The sequence below is a fragment of the Scyliorhinus canicula genome, chromosome 15, assembly GCF_902713615.1.
Source record: "Scyliorhinus canicula chromosome 15, sScyCan1.1, whole genome shotgun sequence".
Lineage (NCBI taxonomy): Eukaryota > Metazoa > Chordata > Chondrichthyes > Carcharhiniformes > Scyliorhinidae > Scyliorhinus > Scyliorhinus canicula.
This window is the reverse complement of record NC_052160.1, coordinates 124,794,025-124,808,659: the sequence shown is the minus strand read 5'-3', so window position 1 is coordinate 124,808,659 and position 14,635 is coordinate 124,794,025. Positions and strand designations below refer to the sequence as shown.

The window sequence follows — 14,635 nt, the reverse complement described above, 5'->3', positions numbered from 1 at the left end:
GAAGATGTATTTCTCATTCCTGTTCAGTTGCTGAGGCTATGTGGGGCCTTCTGCGCAGCCTCATGTTAGCATAGAAACTCTTTAAAGTTACATTCCAGGTCCTGATTTGATGCTCAGGGTGACATTGCCACAAGGCCAACAGCTGTCTGAAACTGAGGCCCTTAACCAATCAAAAGAAGACAAAGGAAATGAAAGGATAGAACCATAAAATTCCTACAGTGCAGAAGGAGGCCATTTGGCTCATTGAGTCTGCTCCGATCCCCTGAAAGAGCACCCTACCTAGGCCCACTCCCCCGCCCTGTAAACCCATAACCCCACCTAATGGACAATTTATCATGGCCAATCCACCAAAGCTGCACATCTTTGGACTGTGGGAGGAAACGGGAGCACCCGGAGGAAACCCACGCAGACACAGGGAGAACGTGCAAACCCCTCAAAGACAGAATCAGCCCAGATCCCTGGCACTGTGAGGCAGCAGGTCTAACCACGGTGCCTCTCATAGAGAGAGAAGAGAGAAGGAAAGAAGAGACTGAATGAGAAGTGAAGATAGGAAGAGAAGTAGAGTAGTTTAAGGGAGTAAAAAGAGAAAAGTTAGAAATACTTTGAAAGGAACAAACAGCAAAGATTTATCAGATTGTTCCAGCGATAAGGATTTTCAGTTTTTTACAGAAAGTTTGACGAAGCTGGGATTGTTAGAGCAGAGAAGGTTAAGGAGAGATGTGATAGAGGAAGGCAATTTTTTAAAAAAAAAATAATTTTCATTCAAATTTTTCAACAACAAATTTCTTCCCAACAGTTAACGTAAACAAGGTGTAAAACTAAACAGAAACAGAAATCCCCCCCCCAATACAAAGTAATAAATTAATAACTAATAACAATACAAGAAAGAAAAAGAAAAAATATAGCAAACACACCGTCGCAAAAACAAACCCCCTTAACAAATCCTGAACCCCCCCCCCCGCGGTTGCTGCTGAGACTGACCATCCTCCTTCTCCGCCAGGAAATCGAGAAAAGGCTGCCACCGCCGGAAGAACCCTTGTACCGACCCCCTCAGGGCAAACTTAATCTTTTCCAGCCTGATGAACCCGGTCATGTCATTGATCCAGGCCTCCGGGCTCGGAGGCTTCGCATCCTTCCACTGTAAGAGAATCCTACGCCGGACTACTACAGATGCAAAGGCCAGTGTACCGGCCTCTCTCGCCTCCTGCACTCCCGGCTCCGATGCTACCCCAAAGACCGCGAGCCCCCAGCCCGGCTCCACCCTGGAACCGACCACCTTGGACAAAGTTCCCGCCATCCCCTTCCAAAACCCCTCCAACGCTGGATATGCCCAAAACATATGGGTGTGGTTCGCCGGGCCTCCCGAACACCTCCCACACCTGTCCTTACCCCCAAAGAACCGGCTCATCCTGGCCCCCGTCATGTGCGCCCTATGCAGCACTTTCAGCTGAATTAAGCTGAGAGGAAGGCAAATTTAAGACAAATCCCAAAAGAAACATATCTGGGACAGAGTGCAGCATAGCAAAATTTGCAGATGATACTAAAATAGGTGGGAAAGCAGGCAGTGAAGAGGAGATAAAGAGTTTACAGACAGACATAGATAGGCTCGGAGATTGGGCCAAAATTTGGCAGATGGAGTTTAATGTGGATAAGTGCGAGGTTATCCATTTTGGTCGAAAAAAATAGAAAGGCAAATTATTATCTTAATGGAAAGCAGATTCAAAATGCGTCTGTGCAGGGGATCTGGGTGTCTTTGTTCATGAATCACAGAAAGTCAGTATGCAGGTACAGCCTGCAGTAAAAAAAGCAAATGGACTGGTGTACGAGTAGAGAAGTGTTGTTGCAATTGTACGGGGTGTTGGTAAGACCACATCTGGGATATTGTGTCTAGTTTTGTTCTCCTTATTTGAGGAAGGATGTGATGGCATTGGAAGCCGGTCAGAGGAGATTCACTAGATTGATTCCGGGGATGAAGGGGTTGATGTATGAGGAGAGTTTGAACAGTTTGGGTTTATACTCGCTGGAGTTTAGAAGAATGAGAGAGGATCTGATCGAGGTATACAAAATACTAAAAGGGACTGATAGAGTAAATATAGACAAAATGTTCCCCCTTCTGGGGCAATCTAGAACAAGAGGTCACAGATATAGGCTGAGAGACAGTAGATTTAAAACTGAGATGAGGAGGAACTACTTCTTGCAGAGGGTGGTGAACTTCTAGAACTTCTGCCTCATACTCCGGTGCAGTCTGAGTCATTAAATCAAGGAGATAAATATATTTCTGATTTAAAATGGGTTAAAGGGAAATGGGGAACAGTTAGGGAGATAAATTTGAGACCAAGACGAGGTCAGCTATGATCTCACTGAATGGTGGAGCAAGCTCGAAGAGCTGAATTGCCTAATTCTGCATCCAACTCCTATGTTCCTCTGTGGAAAACATTTATATTGACAATGTGTTGTGATCTGGAATGTGCTGTTTGAAGGGCAGTGGAAGCAGATTCAGTGGGAACTTTCAAAAGTGAATGTGATGGTGAATGGGCAGGGTTATGGGGCAAGAGTAGGAGAATGGGACTACTTGGATAGCTCATTCAAGAGGTAGCACAGCCACAATGGGCAGGATAGTCTCCATTTGTGCTGCAAGAATCATTTTTTCTTTATTCATTTACGGGATGTGGGGATCACTGGTTAGGCCAGCATTTATTGCTCATCTCAAATTGCCCTTCAGAAGGTGGTGGTGAGCCGCTTTCTTGCATCACTGCATTTCCCTGAAGTGTACGTAAACCTAGAGTGCTATTAGGGAGGGAGTTCCAGGATTTTGACCCAGCGACAGCTTTCCAAATCAGGATGGCGAGTGACTTGGAGTGGAACCTCCAGGTGGTGGGATTCCCATGTGTCTGCTACCCTTGACCTTCCTGATGGCTGTGCACTCGGATCCTGAAACATGCGTGGCTGTGCACGCGGATCCTGACACATGCATGGCAGTGCACTCGAATCCTGACACATGCATGGCAGTGCACTCGAATCCTGACACATGTGTGGCAGTGAACTCGGATCCTGGCACGTGTGTGGTAGTGAACTACGATCCTGGCATGTGTGTGGCAGTGCACCTGACTCGGGTAAATGTGTGACAGTGCACCTGACTCATGGTACATGTGTGACAGTGCACCTGACTCATGGTACATGTGTGACAGTGCACCTGACTCATGGTACATGTGTTACAGTGCACCTAACTCATGGTACATGTGTGACAGTGCACTAGACTCGGGTACATGTGTGACAGTGCATCTGACTCCTGGCTCATGTGTGGCACTGCATTTGGCTCCTGACATGTGTGTGGCAGTGTATTTGACTCCTGACGCATGTGTAAGAGTGCATCTGGATTTTGGCATGCATGCGGCAGGGAACCCAGCTGTGGGCACACGTGTGACAGTGTAGTCAGCTCCTGGCACGCGTGTGGCAGTGAAATTGGCTCCACCTGCTGTTATTTCTCCAGCAGTTTCTGAGAAGCAATTGCATTGTAAACTGTTCTTTCCTGTTTCAATTTGTGGCTTGCCTTGTCTGGGAAAAGATAAAATATTGTTGCAGTGATGTATACAAGATACTGAGCAGAAATTCTGTATCTATTCCAAGACTCCAAACAGAATGGTGAAGCGAACATGGCCTTATCAGATGAGGAAAGTGCTGCACTGAATCAACCGTTAACACCTGATGAGAATAGGATGCAGAAATATTCCAGTACCAGGGACAGGAGCAAGAAAGGGTCAGCCTGCTTCCTACTGACACCTGGTGAGTTCACCGATGGAGGACAGAACAGGGGGGGTAATTAATGATCCCCTTCGAGGTGCATTGGGTGGCAAGGGGCATTTAGTTGGGCAAGATGGTGCTGGGTAGGGACTCTGCCTTCTTCCCATCTCTGCCGGAAGCACATCCATTGCAGGCAGGCCCACGGTTGGCCAATTGAAATTTCCAGAAGAATTCAATGCCCACTTCAGGGCCTCACCCTGTCACACAATGGTGGGCAGTGGACTCGCCATGCGCACAGCCTGACCAGCACACTGGCATATGGTGTCAGCTTCTCTGTGTGACCGGGCAGTGGGAAGATGTGAGGGGTTCTCCATTGTCACTCAGCTCCTGATCAGGGACTTGGCATCAGGGAATCTGACATTCAGGGGGGCACAACCAGGGCCAGCTTCGTGCCTCAGGGTTCACCCCAGGACCCTACTCCAGCCATCACTCGCCTGTGGTCTCGGGCCCACCATGATCCTGGCTCTTGAGTGGGTGCAATATCAGAAACTGCCACTGATCCCGCTGGCACTGACAGGCCGTGCACAGTTTAGCCTGTGATTGGCTGGCAGCACACATGTGTGAGGGGGGAGGGGAAATTACAGCGAAGTCCTTCTCTTGCCCAGTTCAGCACCTCGAGTCAACAAGAGGCTTTCACCAGCTCCCCCATCACTGTCATTAAATAGCACCACCCCACCCGTAGCACACTCACACTCGCTCACTCCTACACATATTGACCTTCACACATTCTCACGCTCACTCATGTAAACATTAACCCTCACTCATACATACTCACACACACACTCACTCATACAAACACTAGCCCTCGCACATGCAAACTCAAACGCACACTCACTCATACAAACACTAATGCTCCGCACACAGACAAAAACACATACTCACTCATACAAACATTAACCCTCACGCACACGTACTCACACACACACTCACTCATACAAAAACAAGCCCACACATATTCACACACACTCACTCATACAAGCACTAACCCTCACCCGCACATACTCACACACACACTCACTCACACAAACACTAACCCTCGCACACACAAACTCAAAGACACACCCACTCATACCAACACTAATGCTCTGCACACATAAAATAACACACACTCATACAAACACTAACCCTCATGCACACATACACACTCACACATAAACACACAAACTCAAACACACACTCACTCATACAAGCACTAACCCTCACCCACACATGCGCACTCACTCATATAAACACTAAACCTCACGCACACATACTCACACACACTCACTCATACAAACACTAACCGTCACACACACATACAAACACACAACACTCGCTCATGCAAACACTAACCCTCCACACACATACTCACACACATATCAACTTATACAAACACGAGCCATCACACACAAGCTCAAATACACTCACTCATGCAAACACTAATGCTCCGCACACATTCTCACACACACTTCATTCATACAAACACTAACCCTCACACAAACTCAAACACATACTCATTCACGCAAACACTAACCCTCACACACAAACTCAAGCCCAGTCATTCATACAAACACCAATGCTCCGCACTCATACTTAAACACATACTGACTCATACAAACACTAACCCTCACGCACACATACTCACACGCACTCACTCATACAAACACTAATCCTCCGCACACATACTCACACACACACTCATACAAACACTAACCCTCACGCACACATACACACTCACACACATAAAAAGTAACCCTCACACACAAACTCAAACACATACACACGAATACAAGCACTAACCCTCACCCACACATGCTCACATGCACACTTACTCATATAAACACTAAACCTCACGCACACATACTCACACACACTCACTCATACAAACACTAACCGTCACACACACATACAAACACACACACTCGCTCATGCAAACACTAACCCTCCGCACACATACTCACACACATATCAACTCATACAAACACGAGCCGTCACAGAGAAGCTCAAATACACTCACTCATGCAAACGCTAATGCTCTGCACACATTCTCACACACACTTCATTCATAAAAACACTAACCCTCACAAACACTCACTGACATAAACAACAACCTCCACACACACATACTCATGCGCACTCATTTATACAAACACTAACCCTCACACAAACTCAAACACATACTCACTCACGCAAACACTAACCCTCACACACAAACTCAAGCACACAGTCATTCACACAAACACCAATGCTCCGCACTCATACTTAAACACATACTGACTCATACAAACACTAACCCTCACGAACACATACTCTCACACACTCACTCATACAAACACTAACCCTCACACACACAAACTCACGCACACACTCACTCATACAAACACTAACCCACACACACACATACCCACACATACTCATTCATATAAACACTCACCCACATGCACACATACTCACACACACACACTCATACAAACACTAACCCTCCTCACACACACTCATTCATACAAACACTAATCGTCCGCACACATACACACACTCACCTCATATAAAGACTAATCCTCTGCACACATACTCACACACACACTCATATATAACACTAACCATAACGCACACATACTCACACACACACTCATATATAACACTAACCCTCACGCACACATACTCACACACTTACTCATATAAGCGCTAGCCTTCAAGCACACATACTCACACACACACTCACTCACTCATACAAACACTAACCCTCACACACAAACTCACGCACACACTCACTCATACAAACACTAACCCTCACACACACACTCACTCATACAAACACTAAACCTCACACACAAACTCAGACACACACTCACACATAAACACACAAACTCAAACACACACTCACTCATACAAGCACTAACCCTCACCCACACATGCTCACATGCGCACTCACTCATATAAACACTAAACCTCACACACACATACTCACACACACTCACTCATACAAACACTAAACTTCACGCACACAAACTCACACACACTCACTCTTACAGACACTAACCCTGACACACACATACTCACACACACACACTCATATAAACACTAACCCTCATGCACACATACTCACACACACACTCATACAAACACTCACCCTCCGCACACAAACTCACACGCACACTCAATCAGACAAACACTAATATTTTGCACACATACTCAAACACATACTCACTCACATAAACACTAACCCTCACTCACACATACTCTTTTTACTTAATATATTTTTAAAAGTTTTTGAAAATTTTTATAACGGTAACAAAAACAATAACAATGACTTTGACACGGTAAAATAAACATTTCCCCACCCGACCCAATCTTCACACACCACAACCATCTGACACCTATCCCCCCCACCACCACCCCCCTTTGGAATTCTGCTTCTCCTGACTTTTAATTTTCCCCGAGAAATCAATGAATGGCTGCCACCTCCGGGAGAACCCGACCATTGACCCTCTTAAGGCAAACTTTATTTTCTCAAGACTGAGAAACCCAGTCATGTCATTAACCCAGGTCTCTACACTCGGGGGCCTCGAGTCCCTCCACATTAATAAGAAGCGTCTCCGGGCTACCGGGGAGGCAAAGGCCAGGACGTCGGCCTCTTTCGCCCCCTGAACTCCCGGGTCTTCCGACTCTCTAAAGATGGCTGCCTCCGGACTCGGTACCACCCGAGTTCCTAACACCATGGACATTGCCTTCGCAAACCTCTGCCAAAACCCTCTGAGTTTCGGGCATGCCCAGAACATGTGGACATGGTTTGCTGGGGTTCACGCGCACCTCACACATCTATCTTCTTCCCCGAAAAACTTGCTCATCCTCGCCGCTGTCATGTGTGCGCGGTGGAATACCTTAAATTGTATTAGGCTAAGCCTGGAACATGAAGAGGAGGAATTGACCCTGCTTAGGGCATCCACCCATAGACCTGCCTCTAACTCTATTCCTAGCTTGTCCTCCCACATGCCCTTAAGCTCCTCCACCGGGGTTTCCTCCGCCTCCAACAGCTCCTGGTAAATATCCGATACCTTCCCCTCTCCCACCCAGGTACCGGACACAACCCTATCCTGTATCCCTCGCATTCCCTGGTTTAAATTAATACTCCAGTGCCTTGAAGCTGGGAAAGCTCCCGTCTGTAAATAGATCCCCCATTCCTGCCCTCTGCCAGCTCCGGAACCCGCCATCCAGCCTGCCCGATGCAAACCTGTGGTTGTTACAAAACGGGGTCCAGACCCTCCACATTCTTATGCCTCCTCCATTGCCCCCAGATCCATAGAACCGCCACTACCACCGGACATATGGAGTACCGGGCCAGTGAGAATGACAGAGGTGCCGTTACCAATGCCCCCAGACTGGTGCCTTTACAAGACGCTGCCTCCAGCCGCTCCCATGCCGACCCTTCCCCCATTACCCACTTCTGAATCATGGCGATGTTAGCCACCCAGTAGTAGTTGCAGAAGTTCGGCAGCACCAACCCCCCCCCCCCCCCCCCCCCCCCCCCAAACTATCCTCCAACCACATTCTCGTCACCCGCAGGGTTTTATTCGCCCAAACAAAGCCCAAGATAATCTTGTTCACCCGCTTGAACAGGCCTTCGGGATAAAGCTGGGGAGGCACTGAAAGACAAACAGAAATCTGGGGAGGACCCTCATTTTCACGGTCTGTGCCCTCCCTGCCAGTGACAACCGGAGCATGTCCCATCTCTTACAGTCCCCTTCCATTTGCCCTACCAACCGGAATAGATTAAGCTGATGCAGTGCCTCTCATTTCCGAGCCACCTGGATTCCCAGATAGCGAAAGCTCTTCCCTACCATTCTAAGCGGCAGCTCCCCCAGTCTCTCCTCCTGCCCTCCAGTCTGAATCACAAACATTTCGCTCTTCCCCATGTTCAATTTATACCCCGAAAAACTGCCAAATTCCCCCAAGATCCGCACGACTTCTTCCATCCCCTCCAGCGGGTTTGAAATGTACAAAAGCAAATCGTTCGCGTAGTGCGAGACCCCTGCTCCACCCCCCCGAACCAGCCCCTGCCAGTTCCGCTAAGCTCTTAGCACCATGGCCAGTGGCTCTATAGCTAGAGCAAACAGTAACGGGGATAGGGGGCACACTTGCCTCGTCCCTCAGTGTAATGTAAGATACCCTGACCCCAGCTGGTTTGTATGTAAGCTCGCTACAGGCACCTGATAGAGCAACCGCACCCAGCCAATAAGGCCCTCTCCAAACTCAAATCTTCCCAGTGCCTCCCACAGGTAATCCCACTCCACCCGATCAAAGGCCTTCTCCGTGTCCATCACTACCACCAGCTCCGCCTCTCCTCTCTCTGAGGGCATCATAATAACATTTAGAAGCCTCCGCACGTTGGCCTTGAGCTGCCTGCCCTTAACGAATCCCGTCTGGTCCCCCCACTTTTACCCCCTGAACACAGTCTTCTAACCTTGTGGCCAATATCTTAGCCAACAACTTGGCATCTACATTCAAATGCGAGATCGGCCTGTATGACCCACACTGCTCAGGGTCCTTCTACCGTTTAAGAATAAGTGAAATCAAGGCCTGCAACATTGTCGGGGGGAGGATTCCCTTCTCTCTAGCCTCGTTAAACGTCCTGACCTGGTGTGTTTGCCGCCGTCGTGAAACGGTCACGAACGGCCGGCCGCTCGGCCCATCCGGGTCGGAGAATCGCCGGTCGCCGTGAAAAACGGCGAGCGGCGAGTCTTCCGAGGGGGGGGGGGGGGGGGGGGGGTGGGAGAATCGTGGGGGGTGCCAGGGAGTCGTGAATTCCCGCGATTCTCCCACCCGGCGTGGGGAGCGAAGAATCGCGCCCACAGACTCAGTCTCTCTCACACACACTCAGACTCGCACACTCATACAAACATCTTCACATGCACCCACTGACACACACATAGTCACAGGCACACTCATAATATGGTTACTCTCTCTTTCACACACGCACACATATTTCCACACACCTGCACATACATACACGCATACACACACTCATACATTCACACTCTATCGCACACACATATTCAGACTCACACACACAGCTACTCAAGCAGACACCCACCCACATGCTCACACTCACTCACACACATGCTCATGCACACACTCACTCATGCATACATGCACAGCTACTTAAATACAGATGCTCACATTCACATTCTCTCTCTCACACACACTCATATTAATCATTATGCTCATACACACTCATACTTGCATGCACACACACACTCACACACTTACATTTAAACACATGCCACACACGCACAAACTCACACACTCACACGCACACCCACTCACACTCACACACACCTACTCACAAACATACTCAGACTCACACACACAACTACTCAAACACACACTCACAGACACACACTTTCATACAGACGCACACTATCACCCACACACATACCTACTCACACACACAAACACAGCTACTCAAACACACGTACACTGACACACACTCATACATTCACATTCGCTCTCTCACACACAAACATACATTCACTCTCACACACATTCACGCACACTCACATTCACCATTATACTCACACATGCACTAATATGCTTGCATGCACACATATTTACACACAATCACACACACAGTCACACACACACACTCACAAACTCACACACACACTTAAACACACACGCAGTCACAGTCACACATGCTTCATACCCACACACTCTCAACCACACACCTACTCACACACACATATTCACTCACACACTCACACACACAAACACAGACACGCACACACATTCTCACATTCATGCACACAGCACCCATACATTCACACTCCCTCTCTCACACACTCACACACACGTACCTACTCACACACATACATGCACAAACACTCACATCCATACGCTCTCACTCATACACGTCCACATCCATACACTCACCCATACCTCCACCAACCCCCACACATTCTCACACACATTCACGCTCTCACAAACACTCATACTCACACACACACATACACGTTTACACTCTCTCACAACAACGCACACACTTACATCCATACAAACGCACACATGGACAATCTCATACACACTCACACAGACACTCACACATGCTCTCTCTTTCATGCTGTCTTTCTCTCACACTCTCTCTCTTACACTTACTCACTAAATCTTACACATGCATACAGTGGCTGGTTTAGCACAGTGGGCTAAGACAGCTGCCTTGTAATACAGAGTAATGCCAGCAGTGCGGGTTCAATCCCTGAACAGGTGCCCGAATGTAGCGACTGGGGCTTTTCACAGTAACTTCATTGAAGCCTACTTGTGACAATTATTATTTCACACTTGCCTTGGCCTGTCAAATGACGCACCATGTCAAGCCTGGTTGGGGAGTTCTCTCTCTTTTTATCTTTGTTGTATTTTCTGCTGTTTTATTTTTGGCCCACAGAGAACTGCAAAGATGTGCTCAAAGTTAATTACACTCAAGCAGAAGTGATCACCCTCTCATAATGGCAAATAGCAGAGGTCAGAGGGCAAAGGTCGAGCTTCCATGCTTTATCCAAAATCCTGTCCTGGAGGGAAGGAATGGATGGTTCCAGACTGCTTCAATCTGGGTTGAAGATCCGAAACTCAGAATTATTGGACACTCATAATAATTAAACGTGTTGTAATATATCTATATAATCCTGTAAAAGCATGAGTGCATGGTGGTTCTGTAAAATATGTAAAATGAAGAAAATAAAAATATATATATATATAATATACATTTCTACACATAAACTATAGGCATTTGTTAACATTCTCGATCATAATGTGCAAAGATCTTTGAATTCCAGCAATAGATTAACGATCTTTATTTTATCATTATTGTTGAACATTTTATACTTGTCTATTACTGTCTAATGTTGAATTAGAAGGGACGTGTGTGAATTTTATCTCCATAAGTGCTTTATTGTGAAGACTGTTATGTTTCAGTTTGAGTTGTATCCTAGCAACAAAGTTAAAATATCAAAAGTTCTTTGAAGTAAACAATGTCCTCTCGTGTTCCAAGTCTCTTCTCTGCACTGAACTAAGTCAGGCCCCTGTTTCATGACATGAATTTAATTCTTGCCAGTTTGCAGTGAAATCAATAACCCAGCAAGAACAAGCAGTGAGCCTGAAATAAATACAAAAAAATACTGGATTTACACTGCGCCGTCGGAGTAAAGAGAGCAACAGAGAACCACAGCCTGCACCTGAAACATTAACCTGACTGATCAGTTGTGTATTTCCAGAATATTCTTGATATTCTAAACCAGAATGGACGTCAGTGGGGAAACTGTGACGTGGGTAAGTTTGATAGGTTGAGTTTCTGTGCCTGCTCCATGTGCAGTCGTGTTCCATGTTCTGTGTCTCTGGCAATAACACTTGTTCGTATGTTGTTCAGCATGAAATTGTACAAGCATACGTGTGTGGAAATAAAGAGTTATTCTTTTTCGAGTTAACATTACTGTGCTTCATGTTTTATGTCTCAAAATGGAGCTGGCTGTAAACACCCACAACCAAGGATCGAGAGAGCGCAGCTGGAGGCCATTCAGCCCATTACATCTGTGCTGGCTTTTATGAAAAGATCTGTCCAATTAACCCTTGTTCTTTCCCCACAACCCTGCCAAATATTATTTTTCAAATATTTACCCAATTGCCTTTTGAAACTTCCTACTGAATCTGCTTCCAGTGCCCTTTCAGGCAATACATTGCAACGTGTCCAACCTCCTTCAGAGGTTTGTGTATCAGCAGCCCTACAGGGCGGCACGGCAGCACCGTGGTTAGCACTGTTACTTCACAGCGCCAGGGTCCCAGGTTTGATTCCTGCATGTCTGTGCGGAGCATCTTCCCCCAGTGTCTGTGTGGGTTTCCTCTGGGTGCTCCGATTTCCTCCCACAAGTCCTGAGAGATGAGCTGTTAGGTAATTTGGGCATTCTGAATTCTCCCTCAGTGTACCCGAACAGGTGCCGGAATGTGGTGACTGGGGGCTTTTCACAGTAACTGCATTGCAGTGTTAATGTAAGCCTACTTGTGACACTAATAAAGATTATTATTATTCCCCTTTCAAATTGTACCATTTAGTTTACATTGCTTCGCCTCATTCTACTTTCCAAAATGTATCATTTCATCCTCTGCAAAAAATTCCATCTGTCACGTGTCTGCCTGCATATAACTGTTTCTCTCTGCCCTCCTGAAATGTGTTCCTGTCCCTTTTTTTTTTCCAACCACATTTCCAATTTCGTGGCAGCTGCAAACTTTGAAATTCTGCCCTGCGTATTTAAGTTGAGGCCATTGATATATTTCCGAAAGAGCAGTGTTCCCGTCCCTGGGCGAACATCACCATATACCTGCGGCCAGTCTGAAATACAGTCCTGTGCCACTGGTCTCCTACTGCTCCTGTTCCATTGACTGCAACAAGTTGAGTATGCGGTACTTTATTAAACACTCTTTGGAATTCCACATCAAACATACTACACTCCTCAAACTTTCGGCTAATTCAACAGAGACCTCGATCAAGTTCGTCAAACTTTGCCTTTAACTCCTTCACGTTGAATGTCAAAGCTGCAATGGGTGCAATGGCAACATCTCAGGGCTGTGATTGACTAGCATGAGGGTCACCTCTTTATCACTGAATGGCAAGCAATTGTCGGAAACGGAGTTTTAATTAATTAAGTTTTTTTAAAAAAGATAAAAGTTGTGCAAATATGAAGGCTGTGGAGGATTCCCAGTCAGCTGTTTCCCTGTGCTTACTCCACTTGACCACTATTCAATAAGGTACCACCTCTCACTCCCTGTGGAGGCTTCGCTGACAGATGAACGGGTGTCATCTCTCCAGGAATGGTAGATTTCCTCATTGCAAAGCCTTGCTGTGAATGCTTGACGACAAGCTCCGGGATCGGCGATGTTCAGTTTGGTTCTTGGTGTATCAATATTTTTAAGAGACCAATAACTTCAAAAGTGCTGGGAAAACTCTACAGGTCTTGCAGCATCTGTGGAACATGAGCCAGAATTAATGTTTCCAGTCCAATTTGACTCTTCTTTGGGACCCTTCTTATTCAAAATAAATGAATTTCTTAAATGACCAATGAAAATAACAGAAGAACAACATTTCACAGCTTGAGACTTTTACTGTAGCAAACAAACTAAAATCAACATAAATCAAACAATATACAAGCAGTTTAAATATCAGGCTAAAGAAAAGGTACTTTTGTATTAATTGAGTTCTGTCTTACGGCCCCTTTAGCTGTGCATCGTACTATTGGCTGCGACATAGCATAAATTTCAGCTTTCCAGCAGGCTCACTGCTCCCTTCCACACAAGTTGAATTTTGCAGTAACCTTCAGAAATCATTTCACGCAGCCTGAATATTCCAATACCAACTTCCACTAGCAAGGCCCGCCTTTGCAACTCCTCGTTCCTTACATTTCCAGTACCATTAGTTTCTGCTTCTTTTTCAACAGAGCATCAGCTCTCAGCAGCACCCGGATTGGTTGCTGACACAAAATCAGATTTTTTTTGGCTCTCATAGCAGAAGCTGCATTGTCTCACTCTCAATGTCCCTGGATCTGTTTCTGAAAAGCAGCTGTCCCTTTTATGTTTCAAGGGGCTGGATTCTCCCCTACCCGGTGTGACGGAGGGTCCCGGCGTAGGGGAGTGGCGCCAACCACTCAGGGTTCGGGCTTCCCCAAAGGTGGGGAATTCTCCCCACCTTTGGGGGCCAGCCCCGCGCCGGAGCGGTTGGCACCAGAAGACTGGCGCAAAAAACCGGCGCCCCCGGCAGCGTGGCTGGCCAAAAGGCTCTCGCCGGTCGGCGCATGCGCCGGCGGTGACGTCAGTGGCC

The 14,635-nt window shown here is 46.8% G+C and overlaps 1 protein-coding gene across 1 annotated transcript in view; it reads left to right on the top strand.

Annotated features, from left to right (window-relative positions):
- Window positions 1–12,259, top strand: part of kcnc4 (potassium voltage-gated channel, Shaw-related subfamily, member 4) — a 50,228-nt gene extending 37,969 nt beyond the window's left edge. The window contains exons 3-4 of the mRNA XM_038820762.1: window positions 3,628–3,783; window positions 11,219–12,259. Of these exons, the coding sequence (XP_038676690.1) occupies window positions 3,628–3,783; window positions 11,219–11,280 (218 nt within the window). The 3' untranslated portion in view covers window positions 11,281–12,259. The remainder of the gene's footprint in view (window positions 1–3,627; window positions 3,784–11,218) is intronic.
- Window positions 12,260–14,635: the final 2,376 nt, after the last annotated feature.